Raw genomic sequence first — 26,389 nt, 5'->3', positions numbered from 1 at the left:
GACAGTCCATGGAGTCTGAAGCAGCTGCTGATTTTCTAACGTCTTTCCTATCATTTTAATGAAAGCAAAAGAGCCTACAAGTAATTTATCAATGTATTGACCACGTTTTAGTGTCATCTGACCTTCCTCCGACCGTCCAAAAACATGGTTACTCTAGATTGTCCTTATACGCGAGTATGAACGGGTGTGTGATTGAGACTTGCGACCTGTCCAGGGTGTACCCCGCCTTCACCCATCAGTAGCCGGGGTCAGACTCCAGCACCCCCGCGACCCAGAAGGGGACAAAATGGTTTAGAAAACAGATGGATGACTAACAGTCACCAACATCAATGATTCTAATTTGGCTGGAGTCTTAAATGTCTTTTTTTTTTTTTGGATGAGAAAGGACAAAATTTACTTGAATGACTCCAAGTGATTCATTTCTAAAATCCACAGATGACATCATAACATAAACAGCCTGAAAATGTTTTTTGTGTTTTGGAGTCTTCTTATCATCTCTTTGACTGTAAGGATCCAGGGATCTGTCTGTTGGTCACAGCTCTCATGAGGGGTTGCTTTCTTCAGCACAACACCGCCTCTTAAACGCTGCTAATAATGTTTGAAACAGTGGATTCATGCCTGACATTATATTTCGAAATGACTGGATTTCGATGTGGTTCTGGGATTTTATTTTGTTGTATTTATGTGCCTCGACTTAAAGTTCAGGTCATGAAAAATAGTGTCTGAGATGAAACCGGTTCATGAGCATTAATGTTGGAGACCGCTGCTGTAGCGTTCTGGTGACACACAGAACAGCTCGTCATCACAGCATCAGAATCATAGTGGAGCACATGTCTTATGACACCACCGTCTCCACAATCAAAGTTTTGATGAACTTTCTGGTCGTTGCTGTACGTCACGCTGGTTTATCCTTCAGTTTATGATGCTGTCTTCTTGAAGGCTGGTTGGTTCCTGTTTAAACTTCATCAGTCTCATGTAGTCGCAACATGAACGACTAACGGGAATGAAGTAGGTGTGGTTGTCACATCACATAGGCTTGACTGTCATTGGTGATCGCCGAGTGCCAACGTTGGACCCTTGCTGCAGCATTTTTGTTTCTGATTTAAAAAGCCTCACATCACCCGGCTGGATCCGACTGATCCCTCTGCTGACGGGGTCTGACTTTCAGAGCCTTGGAGTAACTAGTCCTCATGACAAATAACTGAATAATTTAAAAATCAAAGGAATTATAGCTTTCAATACTGTATGCTCCAGGATATTCAACTTAAACTGATGATAGTCCGGCCCTTTTGATGGTTTTGTTCATAATTTGGTGTCTTAGTACTCAGATTTCTTTCCAAGTGTTGAAACTGAGATTTGTATTATTACGATAACATGAAGTCGTTTTGTTTTGAATTTCAGGGGAAGAAAACACCCTCTTCAATAAAGTCTGACCTGCCACAGCTGATGTCACATCCTGTCCAGATGTCTGCCCTGCCCCGCCCTCGGGGTAATCTTCTTCTGATACCCAGTCTCAGTAAAATGCGTACATATGCCACGACTTTGGATATACTGTGTATAAAATACGCAAAAAGCGTTTTTTGCGTGCATATAATACGCGCGCTCTCCTACACATGTTAAATGTGTTTTCCACATTTGACACGTCCCCTGGTGGAGCCGTGAGCATCACAGACAGCCGCACAAACGACAAATTTGCTTGTGAAACCCTAACCGTAACCGTAATCCTAACCTTAACCAGGAACAACGTCATTTAGAAAAGAGGCAGAGGATGTCTGACTATGTGATGAAAACGAAACCTAAAACGGCCTTTATATGTACGCCGTCACAACCCATTGTCAACAACTGCGTATGATATGCACGCAAAAACCGTGTTTGGCGTATATTATACACGGTATTTCAGGATGCAAAGTTGTGGCATACGCACGCATTTTACTGAGACTGTGTTGTCTGCTGATACCTGCCACCTGTGAGAGTGGATCTCTACAGCAGCTCCTGCTGCACTGGAACTGACCAGCAACATCTACCAGCTCCTAAAAACTCGCTCTCTCTTTTTAACCCCGACCTGTTCCTGCTGCACGACTCACTCGTCAGCCTGTCCCTTTGTGCCAGTGAGTATCTCTGAACCTCTACCAGCGGATGGATTCTGTTTATTGAACCCTCTTCAGCTCCAGACCTGGTTTTGGATGATTGACAAAATCCTCCTTTCCCTGCTGCTTCTGTTTACACTCATCCAGAAATCACAGTTTATTCCTTCCACACATTCTGCTCCTCCTAGTGGCTGGAAGAGGTTACTACACTGACTCCGGGTTTGATCTCTTTTAGATTTTCCTCCAGACTTAATTTCGGACTCTGGTTGATTTAAGGGAACATGATGAAGTTTTTGGGTTTTTTTTTTAGTTTTGCTTTGCTATGTTATTGGAATTATAGTTGTTATTTTCACTCTTTTTTAATTTGTGTGTTTTGGACAAAAGGGAGAACTAATAATAATAAAGTCTAGTTTTTTTATGTAAAAACTATCAAATGTCTGTGTTAGAACTTGTGTCAGTGTTGGAACATAGAAAAAGCTAACAATAATAATGTGACATATTTCACTGGTACAATGGGAAGTTATGGATCTTCTGAAATGAATATTTACATAAACCCCTTTTTGTTTCGAGTCAAAACTTCAAGTATATGAATTGTATTTGTTTAGATTTCTTGTTTGACCACACAGGAAAAAAAGAAAAGAGAAGGAGAGAGTACGACGCCAGAGACGGGGGATAAGGGTACGAAAGAAGAGAGGAAAAGGGGGTTAGAGAAGTTGGAGATGGAATAAGATGTGTGTATGTGGGTGGTTCCAAGAAGATCCAAGTCCCATAGACTTCCATTGAGAAGAAGACAGTTGTTTCTCAGTAATTTTACTGGTCAGAATTGCTCTGAAGCATTCTTCTTAACATCTATCTAATCCTCATTTCTTTAAAAATATTTTTCTCTTTATCACCAGTTCCCATGAACTGTCTATGGTTTATCTGTTTTTATGTCCATTGCAATCAATGACGCAGAGCAATTCCTGCAGCATGAGATGGAGCTTTGTCACGATGAGGATGGCTCTGCTGTTTGTAACCCTGAGGTACAAGTGCTCAGTCAGAAACTCCACCTACTTTTCAGAGGTCATTTTCACGCCTTCAGGGACCCTAAGGGTGCCGACCAGCCCAAACCATGACTCCACCACCTCCCTGCTGATGTCACAACTTTGTTAGGACATGGTTGTCATCCACCAACGTCCACTACTCCATCGGGATCATCCAGGGCTGCACGGCTCTCATCAGGGAACCAGACTGTTAGAAGAGACGTCTGTCTTCATCTGTACAAACCCGCGCTCTAAATTAGCCACAAATCTCTAAATAGTACAACGATCGTACGTAACCCTTCTGCTCTCCATAGTACAACGATCGTACGTAACCCTTGTGCTCTCCATAATACAACGATCGTACGTAATTACCCCTCCCCCTCTCCTTGGCTTGTTCACATTAAAAGTGGGGTCATCTGGACCCCACAAGACAGTGGGCTGATTTTTTTTTAATGAATGTCAATCTTTACTGGTGTCCAATGACTGACATGAAGTCTTGTCCACCTTCGTCCACATTTGTCATGGGACGAATCACGCACCAATTTAAGGGCGGAGTCATCTTAAACCCAAAGATAGCGGAATACTTTTAAAGACCCACCCCATTGATCTTATAGCATTTTTCTTATAATAAACAACGTATGTTCAAAAGTGCTTTATCAAAACTGTGTTTGAGTATTTCTTCATTCAAATCAGGATATCAGAAGCTTGAAAACGCTCAGACCAATTATTCTGAGCTTGTTCTGTGCCAAAAGTCCCGCCCACACCCCACAAATGTGTTTGTAATGAGGTACTGCCGCTGTATGTCAGATAAAGACACAAAGACTTTATAATCATTATAAAAAAATCACTGGGAACAATTATATGCTAGAAAAAAATAAAATATATACCTGGAGTGGGACACAATTTTCAAGGTTTTCATTCCAGTTCAAGACATTTCAATATCTCATACTTTCCAGCAGGAGAGACGTCTTTCCTATATTTCTGAAAATGTTGGTCTGCTTTATAATGTGGAACGTCTTTCTTTAGTAGTTTTTTCTTTAACTTAACTCACCTGGAAAACGTTTTGTCATTACATTTTTTTATTGATTTTTTTTCCACAAACCTAACAACAACAACAAAACAAACAAACAAATATGAGATTATCAGGTCAGTAAAATTATAGAAAAGAAAACAAGAAAAATTGCATAGTTCAGCTTATGCAGTGGAAGAAGAGTCTTGTGTTATAAATGTCATAAAACGGCTCCACATCCTGGTTTTCCTGGGTATTGTTGTTTTTAGCGATCAAAATCCCAAACGAAGCAGTCTCTGTCATGAGTTTAACCCAGTCCGTGAGCTGAGGTTTGTGAGGACTCCTCCAATTCCTTAGAATAAGTCTTGTGGCCGTCATTAAACCAGCTATTACAAACTCACCTAGAAATGTAAAAATCGCAGGTGTCTGAGATTGATGTCAGTGATGCAAAGACCCCCGAGACCTGAAATCATTCATGAGTTTGATAAAAATAACAAAGAATTTTACTGCTGTGACACTTTGATGCTGTTTGTGTCATAATTTCAAACACATTGTCTATATCGGAAAATCTATATGAAACAAAAGTTAGAGATTAGCAGTAAAAATTGTTCTTGTGAAAATTAAACATGGCATTTCCTAAGCAAACAGCAGCACCTGGCCCAGGGGCGGGGCTGGAGAAAGGCGTGCTTCTGGACCCTGCTGTGCTAGTGGGCTTTGATCCATCGGGCGGGAACCGTGGACACGGCAGCAGGCGCCGCGGCTGGACGGCCAGGTCCGATGGGGCATCCCGGTCTAGCTTCTAAATAAGGACTGACGCGGGCAAGCCTGGGCCTCCAACAATGCTCCTGAGCTGGAGGTGCCGAGGGAATTCTCTGGCACAAGAAAATGTCTCTATCAATACAAACGTCTTAATACCAAAAAACTAAAGTCATCAATAAAGAGAAGAACATGACAATGCTAAACGATGCTAAAGACGAAATTTACTAAGAAAGTAAAGTACATAACTATATATAGCGAAATGTTTTTGAACAAAACATGTGTAAGAACGAAACTGAATATATTTATTTGAAATGATGTTTCTGGAGAAATGTTCAATGTTAACGAACACAGCAACATTTGGCATTCTACCATGTCATTCCTATCGCCATCGTCATTAAGAACCAGTTTGAATGACTCATAAAAAACAAGAATGTATTCTTTCATTCTGTTTAGTTTGATTGCTGCACAGCATTTGTTGTTCGTAAGCTCTTTTGTTTTAGAATTTGTGTTATTTTTTTGTTTTACTTAACTTTTGTTTCACTAGGTACTCCTCACCGCTGTCTTTCAGCTCTCAGACATGTTCTGCTCTGCTCAAATGTTTCTGGACACCCTATCACCGGCTTCCTCCACATACAGAGACACAGTTGAGCTCTCTCCGACTTTCTCTGTACTTCTGTCAACATCAGATCAACAATGTTATTTTTAACTTTTAATGTTATTTTTCACAGTGATTTATTTCTAAGAACTAATTTCTTAGAGTTCACTTTAAGCTCTAAGGTACCTGGGTCAAAACACTTATCAACGTCTGTCTGGTTCAAGGTCAAGAAATCTACCACCGGTAACGCTTCCACGCCGTCATCAGCTCCACTCACCTCCTGGACTTTGGTTTTGCCAGTCCTGATTCAGCTCACTTATCATCACAGTAAACACGTTCTTGCTGAATCGTATTTTTACACTTTACTATATTAATAATGATCAGGAATCAACAGTTTTAGACGTTGCAAGTATTACTACTCAAATTTTTTGGCAGCAGATTGTGAGTGGTTACAGCCCAATCAATCACTGTTGTTACCAGTTAGTATCACCAGATAGTATCACCAGTTAGTATCACCAGTTGATATCTTCAGTTAGTATCACCAGTTAGTATCACCAGTTGATATCTTCAGTTAGTATCACCAGTTAGTATCTCCAGACAGTATCACCAGGTTTAGATTTTTTTCATTTTTATTTAGTTTACATTATTGCTCAGATCAGTAATTCCTTTTTTAGATTTTCATCTTTTTGAAATAAAAAGTAGCTTTTTGGTTTCAGTGCACAATCTCTCAAACATTTTACATTTGTGTTGGATTTCAGAACTATCTTCACTTGAACACATCAGCTGCTACATTTTTTTGATATTTAACGACGTTTTTTTTTTTTTTTTAAGCGGTTTCTCATTTTTTTGCAGAGAAACTGCTCTTTGTTTCCAACGCTTATAATGCAAGTTTGACGTTTTTTTGGCCAACCATTTCAGATTCCTTCAGATCAATAAGAGTGTTCTTTTTCTCATCACGTCATGTGGTTACATACCAAGAGCTACTTTACTGCCAATCTGTAACCACAAAAAGCTAGAGGGTTTGTTGTCTTGCTCAAGGTGACACACGGGAACCAAACCTGCGACATTCCAGTTAAGGTTAGTGAACGCTGTTGGAGTCAGCAGTACTACTGAGTAGGGCTGTAACGAGTATCCGGGTGCTCGGGGATTCACGATCTGCTCCCAAAATTTCGAGTACGGATATTCGCGACGTCCAAGATCTTTATAAATGTAGTAAATTGTAGTAAAATATGATCAAAACATCAATTGGGGACGATGTATTTTTGCTCTGAAATGCAGATTAATGTCGGATTTTAAGTTTACGAACTAAAACAAAGCCGAGAGAGCCGCCGTATTCCAACGGAAGTAAACACATCTTCGTGACGGTGAAGCTTCCGGTTTTCAAAATAAAACTAGCGAGAGCTTTTTTCTGTTCAAAAACTGAGACTGAAGTTCTGCTCACAGACATAACTTATGAAACAATGAATTAGCTTTAACATCGGAATATTATTTTGGTTATGGTAACTCTTCAACATTTGACGTAATTAACGAAACTCCATCTTATTCTGAAGAAACAGCCTCGCGCTGCTGAAAGGATGTAATCAACGTGAATCAGCTGATTCTGCTGTGAAAAAAAAAACACTTTTTTCATACGGACTCTGCAGCAATATGTGGTGCTTAGAACGTAAAATATTGAAGAACTTTGAGGACAGAAAACTGTGGAGAAAATGTTCAGGTTTTGTTGTTAAATGACCCAAATCAGAAGTGATTTTTATCCTTTTTATGTTGTTTTACTGCTGAACCAGAAGATTGAAAAACAAAAAACAAAAAAACTTTAAAATGACAAAAAAGTCTTTTTATCTGAATCTTTGTGTTTTTTTAATCAGTTTTGTTCATTCTGATCTCCTGTTCTAAATAAAGATATACAGTAAATGATGACTAAATACAAATAATTTCAATTTTCATCCATCTAGTAAATAGACATACACATAGCAATAAACATTATATTAAAAAGTAAGAATCGTGGTTCAACTCGTGAATCGTTGCTCTTGATTCGTGAATCGAATCGGATCACCACCTAAGTGATGATCCACAGTCCTACTACTGAGCAGATCGATCTGTATCTGCCCGCAGCGACCGTTTAACTTCAAAAGGTTGTTATGTCTTCAACCAAACATTAAACTAGGTCAGTCTTCAAGTGTTTTATCTGTTTTATCTGCATACGCTGAAATGTTTCTGTCAACATGAAACCAAAAGCGAGTAATTGTTGCCCTTCCACATGCCAGTAACCATGCAACTGACACGCATGAGGGAAGTTCAGACCCTGACTAACAGAAATCTGATTGGCTGACGCTTAAAGCCAAAAAACCAATAAACAAAAGTAATGAATTAGTAGAAGAAAACTGTTTTTTTTAAAGTAAAAAAGAAAACGTTATTTTTTCCTTTTTCATGAAAAATGTTGAAGATATAAAAATTAGAAATTTCTAAATGAACTTGATTTGCAGAGGAAACAACTGTTGTAAAATAATTGTATCAATAAAAACGAATGTTAGTACCAAAGACACTGAAAAGACAGAAGAAGCTGACAGTGCTGAATGTTGCTTAATTTACTAAAAAAAAAAAAAAAAAAAAATATTGAAGCCTAATGTGTCTGAACACATTCGTAATATTGAAACCATCATTATGACATTTTCTGTAGAACAGGTTTCCCGTCGTTTCTTTCAGGATTCCTCAGGTAAAATAGCACACCTTTAAAAGCGTTGACAGGTGCCGATAATCCAGCAGTTTACTATACAGCAGGAAGAGGAGCAAGAAGAGCTTCTGAAGAACCGCTGGGAGGTCAAAGATCCAATCACAGAGACTGGACTTCACTGAAACTCCTGTCCGCCTGAAACCACCAGCAGCATGTCCTCCAAGAAGAAGAAGAAGCAGGTGAGCAGGAGAACGACAATTCATGGAGTCTGAACTCAACTGAGGAGCTTCAGGTCCAGAAAGCAGCAGCAGGATTTGATTTTTCCTTAAATCTGTTACTATATCAATAAAAACAAAGAGATGGAATTTTGTATGGAAAGAAAATTGACTATTTGTGAGTTCTAATGGGTTAAAATCACAAAATAAAAACAAGGAAATATTTTTAGATCAATTCTATAGATAGAAACGCGCACACTAGATATGTGTGTGCTTCTTGATTCGTAACTCATACAGTGTGTTTTGTACGTGAATGTGCGCACTTGCAATTGTATTTTAACATGTGCAAAAATGATCAAATTCCAAATATAATTAACACACGAAAACTAACAACACATACAAATCTTAAAAAAGTACAGACAAATTTTTATCTGATGTTGTTTTTGTTTTTTATTACAGGAAGACATTGAGCTGGGAGATCCAGCGGAGAGAATTGAGCTTTTAACAAATCAAACGGTAAGTCTTCTTCAGCCAATAGGAGCTTTCATACTTTAACCTTTTAGCATCAGAGCTGTCGCGGGTGACAGGAAACTCTTCAAACTACTGAACTCAGATTATTCATTACAAACTCTGACCTGAACTGAGTCCGCTGAGGCCTGACCTTCTTTCCATCCTCTTTGGGTTCTTTCATGACCTCCTGGATGCGTCCTGGTCGGGTTCTTGGACTCCTTTTAGTCAGAAAGGTTGTCCTCTGTTTAGATTTTTAAGTGTAGATGCTGGATCTCTCTGTGGATCTCTGGAGTCTCTAAGCTGGACTGGAACACCAGAGAGACTTTGGTTCTGTTCTTGTCATGTTTTCATCTGCAGCATTTGGAGTTTCTTAGTTTCTGTTGATGAGGATTCTTGGTTCTGGCTGCAGTCTGGTCCTGATGGGAGGTTTCACTTTGATCCCTGATGGTTTTTACATGGATCCAGGTTAGAGGCTGATGGTGTTCTTTGGAGGATGTGATATATATGGTCACCTCACCTGAGTACCAGCACTTCCTGGGTGTTCACGCTAAACTTCCCATCATCCCCTGCTGTCACTCCCAGAAGCCCTACAGCCATTTTCCATTTACCGGCAGTATTTAGTCAAGTCTTGTTTGTGTCGCTCTGCCTGTATCGCTGAACGCTCTCATCCTGACCTGATTTTCCGGTTTATCTGATCCTGACTTGTCTTCAACTCGGATCGCCTGCCCTGACCCTGACGGCTCTGGTTGTTCTCTGATGCCCTCATGCTCATGTTTGACCCCTGCCTGCCTGGCTCTAATTTAGCTTTGTGGACTTTTACTTGTATTTTACAATGAACAAGGCTCTGTGTGCTCTGTGGGTGATTGTCAATGAACTTCAGCTGAGCAGCATCTGAGAACTGAGCACGAGGGTTGCTGGGACATGTAGTATTAATACTCTGGTGACAGCTCCCGCTGTTGACCAGAAGGGGAGGGAGAGCTCTGACTCCTGAGATTATTTGTCTTTTAGAAATTTGGCTTCCATCCCTCTCAACCTTCACAAGTGGTTCCTCAACCCAAGCTCGGGTCCTCTACCAGAGGCCCAGGAGCTTGAGAGTCCTGACATGAAGACGACTTTTATATGTATATATTTACCCAGAGTGTGCAATGAGGAATTGATGGGACAGTTAACATAACAATTGTGAGCTAATTAACATAATCCTGTGAGCACCTTGATGGAAAGTGGGCTACTGGAACAAGAAGAAAATGGACTAGATGTGAGAACAAGAATCTGGTGGAATGCTACTACTCAAGTAATCTTACTCAGAGAGGTTACAGAGTCTGGATCGAATGGATGCTTCAGAACCCACAATCCATGCTAACTGCTAAACAACTAGTGGCCCAATGTTCTAACATCCACAAACGACAACTGCTATCACAGCTTGAGATTGATGAGATTCAACACAAATACACCACCCGAGGGTCACAACACCAGGTCAAGGTGGCTGACAGACATTTGATGAGTGAATTGCGTTTGGTGTAAGTTCAGCTGAGCTGGACGCTCGTTAGAGCAGTGGTGGTTGTCTTCACCTCATAGTAAGAAGTTCAAACCACAACTGAGACTTTTCTGTGTAGAATTTTGTGCGTGAGTTTTCTCTGGGCTCTTTGGCTTTCTCCCACGTAAAAAAAGTGTCAGAGGTTAATCAAATAGTGTTTTTAATGAGTTATCCCTACGTGTTTATGGGTGTTGTGAGGCCTGTTGATCTGGAGAGAACCCTACTTTTGCCAAAAAGTAGTCAGGTTAGGCTCTGGCAAACCCATAACCCCAAAAGATATACAGCAGGTTAAGAAGAATGCAAGACTGTTAGTAACAAAAACAATACAGGATGAAAACTATCAATTCAAAATAACTCTAATATCTGTTAAAACAAAAGCTGCAACAAAGGAAAACAGTAAGCAGACAAACACTAGAGCATGTGTTTAAACGTCAACTTTTGTAAAGCCGTTTGACAGAATAGGATTTTCTAACTCTCTGTGACACAAAAAGTTGTGGTGATGATGTGTTTTGTTTGGTGTTTGTTGCAGGAACCAAATCCAGTGAAGATCAAAAACAAGAACACTAATTGTTTACTGGATGAAATGGTAAGAGTCTCCTTTAGCCAATCAGAGCTTTCCCATTTTGAGGAGAAAACTCAAGTTTTTCCTCCAATCAGATGAGTAAACTCGACATCGTCTGAGAAAATGAGAATTCAGTCGGAAGTTTAACTTTCAGCAGAATTTTGGTTTTCGTTAGCGTCAATATTTTCTTGAATGAAATTATTCTAGATCCCGAGATCTAAGATAAGTGATAGATTCAATCTAGTTTATTTCTGAAGCAGCAGTTGACAATAGAGGGCTACCTCAGTGGGCTTGTGTGTCCTGAGTTGTGAGTTCAAATCATGGCTGAGTCATACAAAGACTACAAATGGGACCACTGTAACTGTGATATCTGTAAAAACCAAAACAATGTTTAAGGAACGGCAACAATTGTTTCTGTTGATGAGGATTCTTGGTTCTGGCTGCAGTCTGGTTCTGATGTGGAAACATGACAGATTTCACTTTTCTAAGAAATATTTGATCTATGATGATTCTTTCATGGGTCCAGACAGGTTGGCGGCTGATTCAGGTTCCATGTAAATTCTCATCTTCAAGTGTTTCTGAACTAATTCAGGAAAACTGCTGCATTTGTTCAGAAGAACCAGGACCTCCAAGAACCCGGCTTCAGTTTCAGATTAGCTGTTTTTGAATCCTAAGAGGAACTTTTACATGTTTGTGTGGTGATTTCAGACTGAAATTTTTCTGATCAGTCATCTTAACCCTTCCGCTGTTTTTGGGGTCAAGATGACTCCACCCTTACATTGATGCGTGATTCCTCCCATGACAAATGTGGACAAGACTTCATGTCTGCCACTGGACACCAGTAAAGATCCACAATCATTAAAAAAATTAATTCAGCGCAATGTCTTGTGGGGTCCAGATGACCCCACTTTTAATGTAAACAAACCAAGGAGAGCGGAAGGGTTAAAAAATGCAAAACAAGTAAACTTTTGTCCAACTGCAGCTTGTCGTACATATATGCATTTACTGATGTGGGGGGGCGGGGCTCCAACAGGCTCTGAGGAACGACTTGGTCCTCGTGGGTAAAGAGGACAAAGAGGATCCACAGAAAGCTTTCATCAAGGAACTGGAAAAAGAACAGATTAAAGTCGAGGTGAGTTTTTCCCAAAATATGAAGTTGATGAGACGAAAAGAAAAAGAAAGCTCATATGTGCCCGTGTGTGTGTGCACGTTGGTCTAAGTGTATGTGCAGAGAATTCTCCGACAAATTGAGGTAATACTAAGACAACAAGAGCTAATAAGTGCACGTGTTCACTTGGGTTCATGTATGTGCAGAGACAGCAGCATGGTAAAATCATCCTTTATGGCCTGAAAGCTCCAGATGAAGTTTTGCAGAATGCTCTGGGCAAAGTGTCCAATGAAATCACCAGGGCAACCAGGTACACCACACATGCACACACACACACACACAAAGGCCAATACACACACACATGCATGGAGGCGTAGTCTTGTCAAAACATTTAAATTTAGTCTGTTTTAATAAATAAAAGAGAAAAATTGTTGAAATGACTAAAAAACTTCCTGAGAAGATGATCAGAGATGAGGGGTTGCACGGCGGTGCAGTGGTTAGCACATTGCAAATTGCAATCATTGCAAATCAGGATCCCTGTTAAACTGTGATGAACAACAATAAGAGAATCTAAAAACATGTCTGTGAATGTTTCTATGGTCTGTAACACTCTGATTTTTCCCTCAGGATTATAATTGTTCATTCCATTCTTAATAAGCCAAGGACTAACACAGAAGACAACACAGGAGGTGAGTGGGAGATTTAAAAAAAACGTTAACATGAACAACAATGGCAGCATCTTCACACAGTAAAACATTGTCATTTCTGGCAGAAAGAAAACCAGGCCTTAAGGATCAGATAAAGAGTCACGTGTTTGAAACCAAGTTCTGCTTAAACAAGGTGAGCCCATTCCTCTCTCTTGCCAGCACAGAAGTGCTGATGCATGCTTTTGTTTTAAGTTATTTAGATTTTTTGCAATGTTCTGCTCTCTGGTTCACCTAAAAAAATATATAACTAGTTTAAAATTATTATAGAACAGCGGCACGTGTTCTGACAAGGACCAGGGGACGGGAACACACTACACCCAGTTTAAATGGCTCCCTGTTTTTCAGGATTCATTTAAACATTCTTTTAATGGTCTACTAATGTTGAAGAGGTAAAATCCCTACTTATACGATTTGTAAGTGAAGCATAAGCCCTGGTGAACCCTGAGGTCCTCTGGCACTGGCCCTTTAGTTGTCCTTACAATGAGGACCAAAACTTATGTCGAGGCTTTGATCTGCCTTTATGATCCTCACCTCTGGAACTGCTTTCCAGAGAACCTCAATGCCACAGAGACCATAGAGGTCTTCAAAAAGAGGCTGGATACCTCCTTGAACCGCCACCTTAACGTGGTGGAGGGGTTTAAGTGCTTGAGTGATCTCAGAAGCTATGCTGTCTGGGGCTTCTGCCCAGGTAGGGTCTCCCATGGCAGACAGGTCCTGGGCGACAAAACCAGATTAATCCAAGTCCTTGACAAGTGCTCTGTCAGGGCAGCACGCATTAATATTAAAATCAATTAAAATCAACACATGCAACTATCTAGGCATAAAAGTGTAAAGCAACTTAAACAAATCGTAAACAACTTTGCATTAAAGGAGGACGGAATATTTATCAAAAATCCTCTTTTACCAACCACTCTTCTAGACCGGGCTTTTTGCAGCTGGAAACCCACCAATCGGCTGGCCCTATTTCATGTTCATAGTATTTCCTGTATGTGAATCAGAGCTCCTTCTGCGCTGTCTGTTAGCAGATCATCTAGTTTCTAGTCTTTTTCAGTAGGTGGTGTAATTTTTGGGTTTGAGTCTGTTGAAGTCTTAATTCCATTATTTATTTCTCTTTCCGGGTTCTTCTACACAGTGAGTCTTTGTTTTTTTTATTGTAAAGAAATAGTTATGACATTACCCTTCGTATCACCTGGGCTCCCATCCTAGATGATTGAAGGAGAGATCGAGTCTTTATCATTTCATTCTCAATATTCTTTTACAAATATTTTGAAATTTTGTTTTGCTTTGTCATCATTTAGTAAAAATACATCATGGATCATCATATGGATCTTTTTGCGAGTTTTGACTCTCTGTGACGCAGAATTAGAATCCACTATGATGACGTGTTTTGATTTGCTTTGTCTGTTTGTTGCAGGAAGAACTTGAGAGCAAAAAGGCGAGAGCTCAGCATTTCCTCAATGAAACGGTAAGAGTCTCTTTCAGCCAATCAGAATGTTCCAGTTTTAAGGGGAAAACTCACAAATACTTCATCCAAATGAAAAAAAATGAGCAAATGAGCAAACATGATATCTGAGGAAACAAGAATTCAGTCAGATTTTACTGTCAGCTGAATTTTATTTTACTTACCTTCACTGTTTTCATTCATTCACCTTCCTGGCCGCTTCATCCCTTTCGGGGTCGTGGGGTGCCGGAGCCTAACCCGGCTGCTGACGGGCGAAGGCGGGGTTTACCCTGGACGGGTTGCCAGTCTGTCTCAGGGCCTCAATCACACACATTCACTCTCAAATTCACACCTAGGGGCAATTTAGAGTCACCAATTAACCTATGAAGCATGTTGTTGGACGGTGGGAGGAAGCTGGAGTCCCCGGTGAAAACCCACGCATGCACGGGGAGAACATGCAAACTCCACACAGAAAGGTCCCAGCTGGGATTCGAACCGGGGCCTTCTCGCTGTGAGGAGAGAGCGCTAACCACTGCGCCACCGTGCAGCCCGTCTGCACTGTTTTATGATATGATTATGATTCCTGAAGCCTAAGATGAGTGTTAGACGAGTGATAGATCCAGTTCAGGTTATTTCTGAAGTAAATTAATGTGCAATACAATCAATCAACAGACGTTTACATCCACGACATGCCAAACACAGGATAATCCCACCCCACCTCGACCAGACCACTTCCTTTACATCAGGGGTCTCCAACTAATTTGGCGAGAGGTCCAGTAACTCTGTCAGCTTGGTAGACCGGGGTCCGAACATGCAAAAACATTCAGTCAATATTTCTGTTCTTTTATTTAATTACAAAGTGTAGTTAAATTTGCAAAGAACTCTTTTAGCTTATTGTCTCAACAAGTATTTCTCTCATTCCTTTTTGTACAAAAATACATACATGTACATGCATTATAGAGAAAAAAAAAGAAGATTGCACATAAACTTGCTTCCTTATAGTGCAACATGTGTGCTCTTTCACAAACTTTAACATTCTGCTTTCTGTCACTTAAAGTGCAACAGGTAACATGAATGTACCTCAAAAATCATTCATAGTTAATCCCTTTTCTTGTTGCAAATGTTAACTTTCTGTTTTACAACCCTTAAAAGTAGGTCGCAAATAATGTTACATAATGAACATTAAAGTAATAACTTTCATAAGTGCAAAAAACATAAACATAAAGGTAAACTACAAAACAGACATAAAGAGACGTAGATGGCACTTTGAATGGTGGTGTTGAGCTGGAACTGTATGGAGCTAAATTTGGGCCAATATTATTTCAAAACCAAATAAAAGAAATTGAAAAAATATTGGTGTTTGGCCAAAAAATTAAAATGTCTGACATTTTTTACTGTTCTGAAATAAATTTAATTATTTTTAACTTCAAATGTTCTAGTTTTTTTAGGTTTCAAACTCAGAATTTCAATCCCCAAACTTAATCAGTTTCACTTTTTTCCAGCTTAAACTCTTTTTTTTATCTTTCAGTTTCAAAAATTTTAGCCTTGTTGTGGCGGGACTAACACAAAGGGCCAATCAAAAATCAAGGAAAGTGCTAACTTCAGTCCCAGTGTCTTCTCTGACTGTCTGTACTATCATGTTCTAAAGTTGTCTCAAGACGGATGTAAAGATCAGAGTTTTATCCCGTACAAACCGGGTGTCCAAAACTCTGTTCTAGCAGAGTCAGTGAATGCACCAGGACTGAAGTTACCACACTAAATTAAAAAAAAAATTGAATCTAAAAAAAAAAAAAAAATTGGAATTGAAATTTGGGGTTTTGAAACCTTAAAAAAATAACATTTGAAGTTGAAATTAAGTTCATTTTAGAATGGAAATAATTTTCTGACATTAAACTTTTGTTTTTAGCATCATTTTTTTTTAAATAAATTAGTTTTTATTGGTTTTCAAATAATATTGGCACCAGTTTTGCTCCATAGCCCTGCACCTCCCTGGAAAGCAGCTCGGTTCTCGTTGACGACAGGAGAATCTGTCAGAGCTTTTCTTGAAGCTGCTGCCCCTCTTTTCCTTCTAATATTGTTTCTGTCTTTGCCTCCATACACACTTTAATCATTTTGGAGTGACTTTAGTTCTTGCCCAAATCCATTCCTCTCGTAGTGATCACTCGTGAGCTCGTTGTTGTGCTGTTACCGTCTGTGTTGTTCGCTCGCACTGTACTTTCAGTTCGTATATTTTCCGTGACCACGTCACTCATTCTGTCGGGTAATTTGTGTCAGAAGTTTTGTGTTTTGTCTCGTAGCGCCGCTTGATATCAGCGCTCTGAATAAAACCAGCAGATTCCCTGCTTATAATACAAACCGGCCTCGTAGAACTGACTGCTGGTAAATAAAAGCGAAATCTTCGGTCCACTCATCTTAAAAGACACCATTTTCAGTCCACTTTTCTCATTTTAGACAGAGCCATTGTTCACGCACATTCCAGATAACTTTACGTCCCAACTACGTAAACATTAGAACACCGCTCTGAGCTTTTGCCGGTTGAAGGACCCCGGTCTGAACGTAGCTGTCCTCGCGCGCGCCTGTTCAAAAAATCGCAGTGTAAAGATGAATGAAAAATCGTACTTTTTTTAATTAAAAATGCTTGGCGGTCCGGATAAAAGAGTCTCGGGGTCCGGACCCGGACCGCGGTCCGCCAGTTGGGGACCCCTGCTTTACATGTATTATCATTATCCGCTTCACAACTTAAAGTCAGATATTTATATCTTCTCAACATAGATTCAGGTTATTGTGAATCTTCAAGTAACAATACATCACATGACTATGAAAGTAGATTTGACACTATTTCAGACTGTCATTGCATATGCAGAACAATTATCAGAATTCAGAAAAAATATACAGATTATTCTTCAGTAGAAAAAAAGATCATACGTATAAATCAAGTATCAAACATGTAAATTCTCATTGTCGAGTTTTCTGGGAAAACTGCTGCATTTCTTCAGGAGAACCTTCAAAAACCAGCTTCACTTTCAGATTGGCTGATTTTGAAGCCTCAAAATGGGTGTTTAATTTGATTTCATTTCTTCTGTCATATGCCACAATATCCATAATAAACAAGAGTCATCCATTCAATTAAATTCAATTTTATTTATATAGCCCAATATCACAATCAATTGCTTCATTGGGCTTGAAGCAGAAAGAAGGAACAACATCTGAGTCATACTGCACCATCAGAGACACACAGAACCCAATAAAAAGTAAAATAAATATAGAGGAGAGAAGAAGTAGATGAAAAAAGAAGACAGAGCCCCGGTGCGCCATACTTTCCCCAGCCTCTAACTTTGAGCAGCCTTCTATGTTATTATGTAGAGAATCTTCATATTTTTGGTAAATCCAGCATACATTGGAGTGTAAACGGTGTAACACGTGACGAAGAGCAGGACTTGTTATTCATGCCCCTTTACCAAAAACACAATACACAACATTGCCCACTCAGGTCACGTGCATTTACATATTTACTTTATGTTTTTAACACAACTTATAATTTCAACATTTTTATACAATCTTTTTAATAATGACATAGTTTAAGAGGTTTTCATGTCTGTAGTTAAGGAATTCCACTGTTTTATTCCTATAAACACAAAACCTCTTTGTCCTAATGAAGTCTGTACAAAGGATAAATAAAAGTCTTATTTCCTTCTATTATTACAATCAGTGATCAATCTCGTTCTGTTTTTGATCTTCCACATGGTCACCACTGCATTTAACTTCACACGTTTACATGTTTGTGTGGTGATGTCATTGAACCTTTCCTGATCCCTCACCTGAAAGATGCATTACAAGCAAACTTTTGTCACGCTGCACTTTGTCGTTATATGCATTTACTGATGTGGGGGGCGGGGCTCCAACAGGCTCTGAGGAACGACTTCGTTCTTGTGGGTAAAGAGGACAAAGAGGATCAACAGGAAGCTTTCATCAAGAAACTGGAGGAACAAAAGTTTGAAGTTGTGGTGAGTTTCTCCAACATATTAAGGTGATGTTAAGACAAAGAGAGCTCATAAGTGCACGTGTGTGTTCACGTGGGTTCATGTATGTGCAGAGAATCAAGCATGGTAAAAAAAACCTTTATGGCCTGAGAGCGCCAGATGTAGCTGTGCTGAATGTTCTGTGTGAAGTGTCCGGCGTGTGCAGCATTGAAGGTTTGAAGGGCACCAGCAGGGAAACCAGGTACACCACACACATGTACACACACACACATGTACACAGACACACACATTTACACAGACACACACATGTACAGACACACCCCTGTACACCACACACACACATGTACACAGACACAGAAAAAAAAATAAAATTTAACCTCACTATCATTGAATTTCATAAATGTCAAGCTGTATATAATCTGTGCACTCCCCAAACTACTGTACTTCGTTATTAACTATGTTATATATATATATATATTAAAAAAAAATCTCTGTCACTCTACTGTACCTAAATTTTATATTGTAAAAACCCAAAATTCACATCTGTGCTAATTTGTTATACACTGTAACCATATTTGTGAGACGTGTGCTGCCGACCTCTTGGCCAGGTCACCCTTGAAAAAGAGATCCTGATCTCAACGGGTTTTTATCTGGTTAAATAAAGGTTACTACTACTACTACTACACACACATGTACACAGACACACAAAGACCCAGGAGTTTGCTGTGCCAGTGCGAGTGCACCACTAAAACTCTCAAACGTTTTTGTGGCCCTCAATTAATCATAATTGATTTATTTTTACCTATGTTCCAAATCATAAAAACTGTGACAAATTTACCAACCAGGAGCGTAACAATAATCTCTGATAACTTCAACCAAACTACGCTGCACAGCAGAGTTGTAAAAAAGTCAAAATCCAGTGAGGCTGTGATAGAAGCTATTTGCAGTTGTGTCTTTGGAAGTGACCCGGTGTTGTACCAAGGTACGTTCCCCATGTCTGAATGTGTTTCCCCACTCTCAGGCATCGTTGATTTGTTTCATAACTCTATTATTTTGTCCCAGTGTTAAACGAAGATGGATGATTACATTGTACATTTTTCTGGAATTTTGGGGAGTTCATTGTCATATTTGCTCCCCCCCACATATTCTATGTAAAACCACAAGGGGGCGCACGGATTCTGTCAGGTCGTCACTGATCCAGCCTGCCAGAATCTGTGCCCCCCAAATATTTGCGGTTGAGCAAACAATCCTTTAATATTGGTTCATGAGTACATCCTTCCATAATTAAGTCACTTTCATAAATTCTGTTTCCTGTCCCAAATTGGCCAAACCAACTTTTTTTTTTACACAAAAAGATGTTTTTTTTTCTATGGGAAAAAGATGCAAATATGACAATAAACTCAGACGCCCCAGAATAAAGTTTATCGTAATCATCCACCTTCTTTTGACAGTTTTTGGGACAAGATTTAAGTTTTAAGAAACAAATAACGATGCCTGAAAGCGCGGAAACACAAATTGCAGAGGGAATGTACCTTGGCACAACACTGGCGTAAAAAGTTTGTAAAAGAATTTATACTGAAAATAGCTCACATCTACATCACACAGCTCTGTTGCTGCACAAAATAGATGAGATTTCTCGGTTAAAATGTTTAAAATCTTACTCTGTTAACTGTACAATCAATGGTCATTAATGATGTTAAAATCAACTTTTTTCTGTTTATCAATTTTTTTCACCAAAATTGGCCCCCAGTATAATGATGAGTTTTTGATTTGGCCCTCCGCTTAAAAAACTTTGAGAACCCCTGCAAAGACACATGCTTGGAGGCGGAGTCTTGTCAAACCATTTAAATTCAGTCCATTTTCTTAAATAAAAAGATTTTTAAAATGGTCAAAAAGACTAAAAAAACTTCCTGAAAAGATGATCAGAGGGGAGGGGCTACACGGTTGCTACAGTGGTTAGCACATTGCAAAGACCCCGCCTTCCTCCTGTAGTCCAAGAACATGTTTCATAGGTTAATGGGTGAATCTAAATTGTGTGTATGTGTGACTGCGAGTGTGTGATTGTGTGTTCGGTCAGATGTGAAAGCTCAGATGAACTTTGGTTTGTCAATCTTAAACCCGTCTGACTGTCCGTGTTTCTATTGTCTGTACTTTTACACACATTTTCCTTCAGGATCAGAATTGTCGATTCCATTCTTAAAGATACTGACATAAACACAGAAGACAACACAGGAGGTGAGTAGGAGCTGCAGTTTTTTTCGGTTTATCATTAACACATCATCAGCATAGAACGTGTGCACCAGTGGCAGCATCTTCTCATAGTGATGTTGTGTTGTTCTGACAGAAAGAACAGCTGTTCCCAAAAGACAGAAGAGAGGACTAAACGAGCTGATGAATGATGGCGTGTTTGAAACCAAGTACCGCTTGGGGGAGGTGAGTCTGATCCCATCCTGATCCAGAGAAATCTGCAGCTCTGAGGAGAGTTGAGGCCCTCATGGTTGAAAGAGAAACTCAGACTTGGATTTGTCATGGATACCAGAGTCATTCATACTTGACCTGGATTTAGATCAGAAACTTAAACGTGACTCGTCTGAACTCGAGGCTTGTTTTGGTCTCAAACTTCAAGAGTGAGAAGTTGACTTGAATCTAATTTTGAGTCTTGAAGGCTTGACTCTGATTTGAACTTGTGACTTGAAATTCATCTCAAAAACTAAAGATGTGACCGAAACTCAATAAAAGATTTGAAGCACAAAAGATTGAAAATTTCTAGTTTCAATGACTAAAACCTTATCTTTGATTTGTTATCTAAATTAAGTTGTGACTTGGACCAAAGTTATAAACTGGAAACTTCAGTGTGTGGATGCGTGCGCGTCATGCATGCGTGTGGATGCTGGAGTGTTTTGTGGTGTGGTAATAGATGAAAATCATTTCAGGTGCAGCTCAAACTGGCAGGTTTGCCAGTGTGAGAACATCTCCAGTTTGCTGACGATCCAAGCACCCTCTGACCGATGGGCCTATATATGTCTCAGGGCAGTCATAGTAGTTCTAACCCTTGTGCTATCTTCTGGGGTCCAGATAACTCTTCTCTTATATTGGTGTGTGACCCCTACCACGACGAAGGTGGAGAAGATTTATAAACACCAGTAAAGATTGACAATCACTGAAAAAAAAAGTTCAGCGTGCAGTCTTGTGGGGTGTAGATGACCCCACTTTTAATCTAAACATGTCTAGGATAGCACAAGAGTTAGAACTAATCTAAAGAAGTAAAGAAGTCAGAGTAAAATTACATTAAATAACTAATTCATATATTTTTATTCAGGAATCTCATTCATGTAAATAGTATTTACATTGGTAAAGAACAATGGGGATCGTTAAATAAATAAAAACATCAACAAAACATTGACCTTACGGCCGTAATATAACAAAATGGGTAAAAAGTCAAAGAGATAAACAGCTTTGAGGGCACTATAGATAACTGCCACAACAATACAGGATGAAAACTGTCTACGAAGATAACTAATATCTGTAAAACAAAAACTGTAACGAGAAAACAATGAGGAGACAAACACTAGAACATGGGATTTACAAACATCTGCTGATTATTTTAAATAAAGCTGGATCTTCTTTGAAGGTTTTGGTTCTGTGACAGAGACAAATCCTCAGTGATGACATGTTTTGATCTCACTTTGGTTTGGTGTTTGTTGCAGGAAGACATGAAGAACATGAAGAAGAGAGCCAAGCGTTTTCTCAATGAAATGGTAACACTCTCTTTTATTCTAATTCAATATATGAAAAGAAAATGTCTCTGATCAGATCTGTAAACATGACAATATCTGAGAAATGAGGATTCAGTCAGAAGTTTGACTTTCACTTAAATTAATATTTTGCTGTGATGGTCCGACAAACACCTGCCTCAGTCTAGGGGAGCGACCAGAAAGGGACCATAACATGTGACAAAATGACAATGAACACAGTTTATTTGGAAAAAATAATTCAAATTTAAATAAAATGTATTTTTAAAGCACTTTCTATATAAAAATACTTCTCAACGTACTGTACATATAGAAACAACATGCTAAAAACACACTCCAGATACCAAGAACAAAACCCCAAACTGAAGATCAACCCACTAAACCAGACCTGGGCATTTTACGGCCCGCGGGCAACATCCGGCCCTTTGGAAGCCTCCCTACGGCCCGCTAGAGGCCAATCATAAACAACATAAATCAAACAAACATCTGTCGTCTTTTTACTTTTATTTTGAAATTTGAACTTTTGTTTTGAAACACGTTACTTTACGACAGTTGCGCGTGAGTGAGTGAACGTCAACAGCAACAAGTGATGAGAACCTGTTTACCCTGAAGATGTCGGCGCACGCTAAGAAAAGAAAAATTGATAAGGAATGTCGTGTTTTCAAAAAGACATGGGCCGCCAAATATTTCTTCACAGAAGTTAAAGGTGAAGCAGTGTGCTTAATCTGTGGAGCGAAGGTCGCTGTGTTTAAAGATTATAATTTGAATCGCCACTACACGACCAAGCATGAAGAGAAATACAGAAATCTGTCTGATGAAGAGCGAGCAAAGGAGTCTGAGGCGTTGCTTGGAAAACTACACACACAACAGGAGGTTTTCACCAAACTTCACGCTCCCAGAAATGCAGCCGTCAGGACAAGTTATGTAATTTCTCACAAAATCGCCAGAAACAGTAAGCCGTTTTCTGATGGAGAATTTGTAAAGGAGTGTTTATTGGACTCTGTTGCGGTGATATGCCCGGAGAAAAAGAGCGCATTTGAGAACGTTTCACTGTCCCGACGCACGGTAGCGAGGCGCATTGAGGACATAGCGGGAAACTTGGAGCTTCAGCTGAAGAACAGAGCGGCTGACTTTGACTGTTTCTCTCTGGCGTTGGATGAGAGCTGCGATATACGTGACACCGCCCAGCTACTCATCTTCTTACGTGGGATAACTGCAGACTTTCAAATCACGGAGGAGCTGGCAGCCATGCGATCGATGAAAGGGACAACCACTGGAAAGGACTTGTTCATGGAGGTAAATGCATGTTTAGACATGTTGGGACTGAAATGGGACAAACTCGTAGGTGTGACAACAGATGGGTGTCCAAATCTGACTGGAAAAAATGTTGGACTTTTAAAGAGAATGCAGGATAAAATGACAGAAATTAACCCTGTGCAGAAGTTGATATTTTTGCATTGTATTATACACCAGGAGGTGCTGTGTAAGACGGTGTTAAAAATGAAGCATGTTGTTGAGGCTGTCACCAAAACAGTTAACTTCATCAGAGCCAGAGCGTTGAACCATAGACAGTTTGTTGCATTTTTGGAGGAAAATGAGATTGAACATGGTGACATAAGTTACCACTGCACTGCTAGGTGGCTCAGCCTTGGCAAAGTGCTGAAAAGTGTCTGGGACCTGAGAGATCAGATTCGGGATTTCTGTGTTGGCAAAGGTCATGACGTCCCAGAACTTTCAGATGAAGACTGGGTGGCAGACCTTGGATTCTCTGTGGATGTGACTTCACTAATGAACCAACTAAATGTCAAACTGCAGTCCAGGGGCCTTTTTGTGCATGAGATGTACAGTGCAGTGAAGGCTTTCATGACAAAATTGCAGTTTCTCTCAAACCAAGTGAAGGACAACAATTTGACACACTTGCCAACACTAAAGGAAGCCAAAAGATCAGATGATCACCTCCACAAGTACTCAACCATGTTAGAAGCACTGCATGCAGAGTTTTCGAGGCGGTTTCAAGATTTTAAAACTCTTGAGAGTGAAATGCACATGGTTTCTTCTCCCTTCAACTGCATTGTGGATGATGCACCAAGTGAAGTTCAGATGGAACTCATTGAGCTGCAGTCTGACATGCTCCTGGCAGAGCGCTTTAGGTCAGTCTCACTGCTGGACTTCTACTCCTCCCTTAGAGAGGAGAACTTTCCACACCTGAGGAGGCATGCTCAGAGGATCCTAGTCCTCTTTGGATCTACATACCATTGTGAGCAGGCATTTTCAGTTATGAAGTTCAACAAATCCAAACACAGGTCCTCTGTGACTGATGACCACCTCTCAGCTGTTCTTCGCATTGCCACTTCAGATATTCAGCCAGATTTTGGTGCCCTTGTTCAAGCCCAGAACAGACTGGATTATTCTCATTGAAGATGAAACATGAGGTGGAAAACATTAAAGGTTTTCATTAAAAGTTATCATTTGTTCAACAATACAGATCAATACAGATGTATTGCTGTATTTCTGTAAATTTGTTGTTTGTTGTTGTTCGTTGTTTGTGGAGATTAACAGGTTAAAATGTATTGCTGTTGTGGTATTTTCCCCCTCTAAGGTTGCAATATTTCAGGTTTAGCCAAGTCATGTCTGGTGAAGTCTTTTCTTTGTTTAGGCAAGTATGTTAGTTTATGTTTCTCCTTTGGTTTTGCCTTTCCTGCGATGCAGTGCCTTTTGTTTATTAAAATACATATTTTTTTGGAACTACCTGCCTCCTGTCCTCTGCATTTGGGTCCATTACCAACCCTCCACACAATTGCAAAGATTCAATTACTGTTTTTGTTTTCTTATTTGACCTATACACGACAATTTCACATAACCTAATATAAACATTTACAGAGTGCTTTATTCTTCTGAATATCAGTACCAGCTATTAAAAATATATAATTTAGTGTGTTATACAATGAAATAAAGTTGGTGGCCCTCTTGCACAATTCAGGTTTCTGATGTGGCCCCTGGTAAAAATTAATTGCCCACCCCTGCACTAAACACATACAAACATTTATATTAAGACCCTGTCAGCCTTAACCCCCCGTCAGCTGGGCATCCACATCCTGACCCAAGCAGCCAGAGCCCCGCAACCCCCAGCCTCCTACCAGCCACGGAGAGACCAGGGAACCATGGGGACAAGCAGGGCCGAGATCTGCTTTTGTTCCAGATCCAGACACTGTCAGCAGGCCTGCACCTGAGGACCTGAGGGATCGTTTGATGGACGGAGTCTCCCAAACTTGCTTTCATTGGAAGGAGTGTGGCTCTCTTACATACTCACTCATGATTGGACAGAGAAGTTACCAAAAAAATATAGACTACCACAGAACAATCCAGACATCTGGTTCCAAGATGATATCAGACATATTCCGAAAAAATACTGACTAAATTCACTTTCTTTTTCGTTTGGAAATGTTATTTGAGCTAGCATGAACAATGAATAATAATAAAAAAAAGGAACTTAACTTGCTTGGAAGCGCAAGGAAGACATCAAAGGTTGTCAATGAGGGTGGTGGGGGGGTAGTCCGGCTGTATGGCTAGAGTCTGAGAGACAAAAGCAGGACCATCTACAGAAACATTGCAGGGCTCTAGAGTGATTCTATTTTGGTGCCATATAATTCTCAACTCTAGTGTTTCTGAAAAAAATTCTGGGAATACTGCTGCTGCGTTTCAGGTTGTCAGACTGAACTTCTTTTCTTTTTAACACAAAAGATGCATAACAAGTAACGCTTTGTCCAACTGCAGTTTGTCCTTCATATATGAATTTACTGATGTGGGGGGCGGGGCTCCAACAGGCTCTGTGGAACGACTTTGTTCTTGTGGGTAAAAAGAACAAAAAGGATCAACAGGAAGCTTTCATCAAGCAACTGAAGGGGGAAAAGATTAAAGTTGAGGTGAGTTTCTCCAAAATATTGAAGTGATGAGATGTTAACACAAGAGCTCATACACGGATGGGTATGTGTGCATGTATGTGTGCATGTATGTGCAGAGCATCGATCGTAAGAACCAAATTTTTTATGGCCTGCGAGCTCCAGTCGAGGCGCTAGAGGAAAACCGAGACCAAAAGTCCGATGCGTGCAGCAGTCCTGACGTGGAAAAGAGCATTAAAATGGCAACCAGGTACAACACACACGTGTGTTAACACACGCATGCATACTCATGCATGTGTGCACACAAAAACATGCATGTTAACTAATCACTTTACGCATGCACATACACACAAACTTTTCCAAATGAAAAAGATGACATGTAAGAGCTTTTTTACACCAGATACAGGATTTTTACATTTTCAACAGGAGAAAGTCTGAAAACGCGTCTCTCTGTCAATGTTTCTATTGCCTGAACTTTTACACACTTTGATTTTTCCCTCAGGATCAAAAATGTTAATTCAATTCTAAGTAAGACAAC

At 39.8% G+C, this 26,389-nt stretch overlaps 1 protein-coding gene and 3 long non-coding RNA genes across 4 annotated transcripts in view; all 4 read left to right on the top strand.

Annotated features, from left to right (window-relative positions):
• LOC112160559 (anoctamin-9) overlaps positions 1-2,574 on the top strand; it is a 33,217-nt gene extending 30,643 nt beyond the window's left edge. The window contains exon 30 of the mRNA XM_024295181.2: positions 1,402-2,574. Coding sequence (XP_024150949.1) covers positions 1,402-1,426 — 25 coding nt within the window. The 3' untranslated portion in view covers positions 1,427-2,574. The remainder of the gene's footprint in view (positions 1-1,401) is intronic.
• An 8,357-nt stretch (positions 2,575-10,931) lies between these two features.
• LOC118598622 lies at positions 10,932-12,383 on the top strand. Its single transcript, XR_004947675.1, has 3 exons — positions 10,932-10,988; positions 11,998-12,096; positions 12,279-12,383. It is a non-coding gene; the product is annotated as an uncharacterized LOC118598622 (long non-coding RNA).
• A 313-nt stretch (positions 12,384-12,696) lies between these two features.
• LOC118598623 lies at positions 12,697-14,242 on the top strand. Its single transcript, XR_004947676.1, has 3 exons — positions 12,697-12,761; positions 12,845-12,912; positions 14,194-14,242. It is a non-coding gene; the product is annotated as an uncharacterized LOC118598623 (long non-coding RNA).
• A 3,767-nt stretch (positions 14,243-18,009) lies between these two features.
• Positions 18,010-18,675, top strand: LOC118598624. Its single transcript, XR_004947677.1, has 2 exons — positions 18,010-18,224; positions 18,314-18,675. It is a non-coding gene; the product is annotated as an uncharacterized LOC118598624 (long non-coding RNA).
• The last annotated feature ends 7,714 nt before the right edge of the window (positions 18,676-26,389 follow it).

This window comes from Oryzias melastigma, linkage group LG3 (genome assembly GCF_002922805.2).
Source record: "Oryzias melastigma strain HK-1 linkage group LG3, ASM292280v2, whole genome shotgun sequence".
Taxonomy (NCBI): Eukaryota; Metazoa; Chordata; class Actinopteri; order Beloniformes; family Adrianichthyidae; genus Oryzias; species Oryzias melastigma.
Note: the sequence above shows the minus strand (reverse complement) of the source record. Positions and strands in the feature narration are given on the sequence as shown.